This window comes from Quercus suber, unplaced genomic scaffold (assembly GCF_002906115.3).
Source record: "Quercus suber isolate HL8 unplaced genomic scaffold, Cork oak 2.0 scaffold_618, whole genome shotgun sequence".
NCBI classification, from domain to species: Eukaryota; Viridiplantae; Streptophyta; class Magnoliopsida; order Fagales; family Fagaceae; genus Quercus; species Quercus suber.
In genome coordinates this window covers 37,131-40,133 of record NW_027070061.1, presented here as the reverse complement: position 1 = coordinate 40,133, position 3,003 = coordinate 37,131, and the positions used below count along the sequence as shown (strand labels likewise).

Here is a 3,003-nt window from a genome sequence, read left to right as displayed (position 1 = left end):
TCCAACTATCATTCCCAATCCTGCATTCACTATCTTGAGATATTGGCTTAATGGTGGACAGTAACTTGAGGTGATATTTTTGAATGTGTCCCGGACAAAATTGCAATCCTGGAGACTAAGTAAAGGCGGAGTGTAGTGCTCAAGTGCATAGCTCTCATTTACTGCAGCCACCAGCTGTGCATAGATGTCCGGTGTCACCCTCCCAACGGTGGAACACAGGCCAGATGCTGAAACTTTACATGTGTAGTTCTGCCAAACCTGCAAAATTTTAGATAACCGAATAAGATGTCTTAATCAAATCTCAGTTGCACACTGGTGCAAACTTCATAGCATTTACTCTCTCATCTACATTCCACCTTGCACAAACTAATGCTCTATTGAGAGTTTATATATGGGAAGCCATTATGCTGCAATATTAAGTAATTTAGACGGCTTTAATTTTCTGCTCCTTTAGCCATAGCACATAGGCAAGGTTTTTTAATTGTAGGAATGAAGTCTTTTTGTAACATAGCAGCTTATGAAAGTTATCACCTTCACGTGGGGACTGAATGTGTTTATCTCTTCCTTCCACTAATCACACCATTTGGGCACATGTGCGACATGAATACTCCATTTCAAGCAGAAAGCACGTCACATATATCCACAGCTGTATGGGGTACGTCAAACTCACTTTTATTAAATCCTTTACTATCATATTCTCTTCCATTGCCTAAAACTAACTACCATATTCTCTTTCATGAAATCTTTGATATATGTTTAAGCTCACACTAATGGGCACTTATAGATAAGATTTTAAGACAACCTTAAAACAGCTATTTAGATGGTTAAGGATTGTATATTAGATTTATTATCTATGATAAATTTTCCTCAACATAAAACTTCAAAATATTATATGAGGTGAAATTCAAATCAAAATTATGTATGAACCACCTGATGTTTCCAGCTGTGGCTCGAATGTATCAATTTTCTTCAATTATATTGTATAACTTGGCACATCAAAGGATCTTAAGTCAATTCCAATAGAGTTTTACTGTTTTGATTCAATAATTTGGTAGTTTCCAGTAACATATTTAAGCAAGCAGATTTCCATAACAAAAAAGGTACCAAATAATTAAAATTGTAAAAAAAGGTACCAAGTAATTAAAATTGATAAAACATACCTCCGAAGCATTTGCCACAGACACCTCTCGAGACTCACACTGGCGATCTTGCAGCTGTGAGTCATATGGATAACAGAGTGGCGGCATCATAGGACCCGACTGATTATAATAGTATGGACTTTCCTTGGAGGGATAAGTATCAGCATAGGTATAGATAAATTCATTGACGACATTTACAATTTGAGTGACAATTTTTTTGCTCTGCACAAGTGTCTGGTTTGTTGTCCTATGGTCAACACATGGAAGGACGTTGCTAAGAGCTGTTTCTGCATGGGGATATTCTACCCATTCCTCCATGGCCATGCAGGTATCAGAAACTGTACTGAAATTTCAAGAAATAGACTTCTATCAGTAATGGCTTTAAAGGATGTTTCGCTTTCTGTTCTAATTATTTTTTTGATAGGTAGCTTTTAGTTCTAATTATAACAAAAGGCAGCAGTGGATGAAGCAGAACTTTCAAAGGTAAAAATGCTATATCATAATCAGGCTCTTATTTTGTGAACATCACATGTGAAGGAAAATTGGTGATAAAATATTAAGTTTTCAATTCACGTAGATAAGCAAATACATATATAAAATTTAACAGAGATGTATCTGATCAAAATCAGATTTCTTACTTGTTGAGGATTACGAAAACTCCACACAGGACAAATGTAATTGCTACAAGCAACCATCCACTTATTATGAATCTGCAACATTATGTTGGTGGTGTCAAATACAAATATGAAAAGCATCCAGCATGTTGAAAGTACAAATAATATGAACTTTCATAAAAAATAAAAATTAAAAATTAAGAAAAATTATACTATTGGTCTTTGAAGTTTATCATGTATGCATAATTGGTCATTTAAGTTTGAGACGAGCATAATTGGTCCCTCAAGTTTTATACTGAGTTGTATTAGTCATTTTACTAACTGTCGTTAGTGGTGTTACTTACGTGGTTAAAAGAACAATAATTTGGCCTTTTTTTTTTAATAATGTGGTGTAATTTTAATTTTAAAAAAAAAAAAGTTTGAACGTTACAATATTCACAACCCGGTACCAACCAAATTTTAAAAAAATAATAATAAAATAAAAAAAAATTTCTATCCTAGCCGCTACCCCTTGCTCGTGATTGGACTATTTTGTTTGAGCTAGACAGTAGTAGTCATTTCTGAATAACTGTATTAAGATGACAGCATCTCACATCAACAAAAATGTCAGACAAATGTTGACGTGGATATTACATGAGCTTCCTGAGGCATCAAATTTGTCTCTGGTACCTCAAATATTCAGCATCAACCACAACTACAAGCAAATAACCCGGGTGACCTTTGAGCATACATGGACCAGTAAGCCCAACTGTAAACAGAGCCAAAACCTTGAAGCAGTGGAATATCATATAGGGCATTAGATTGTGATGCTAGTCCTAAATTGGATGGATGCACATCCCTGATCGTGAGTCTTATTGGACAGTAAGATGTGAATCTTACATATAAAAGGCGAAATTACGCTATCTCTAACTATGAAGTTGCTAGTTTTATTTGTAATATTAGAAAATTTGTAATTACTTTAATTTGTTCTCGAAAAGTCAAAAAAGATATGTTGAATGTTAAAGGGGTTTTAGCTTTCCAACTAATATACTGCTATTTTTCCCTTAAAAACAACTAATATATTGCTATTAATTTGAGTTCTAAAGTCATGCCAATGGCCCAATATAGTGGATATATATATACCCGTCTTAATGATTATAGATTGGGCTTTACCATAATTAGCTCTTACTAGATAAGAATTCAATAATGAGTCCTGTTTGTAGGTGCAGACAATTTTAGAGAAAACTTAATATCATTTTTTTGAAAAATAT

At 34.0% G+C, this 3,003-nt stretch overlaps 1 protein-coding gene across 1 annotated transcript in view; it reads right to left on the bottom strand.

Moving 5' to 3' along the window:
• The window catches only part of LOC136064066 (uncharacterized), an 11,896-nt gene extending 9,355 nt beyond the window's left edge, over positions 1-2,541 (bottom strand). Inside the window, exons 1-4 of the mRNA XM_065765251.1 lie at positions 2,423-2,541; positions 1,778-1,849; positions 1,161-1,482; positions 7-258 (exon numbers count right to left, since the gene is read on the bottom strand). Coding sequence (XP_065621323.1) covers positions 7-258; positions 1,161-1,482; positions 1,778-1,849; positions 2,423-2,541 — 765 coding nt within the window. The remainder of the gene's footprint in view (positions 1-6; positions 259-1,160; positions 1,483-1,777; positions 1,850-2,422) is intronic.
• Between the last annotated feature and the right edge of the window lie 462 nt (positions 2,542-3,003).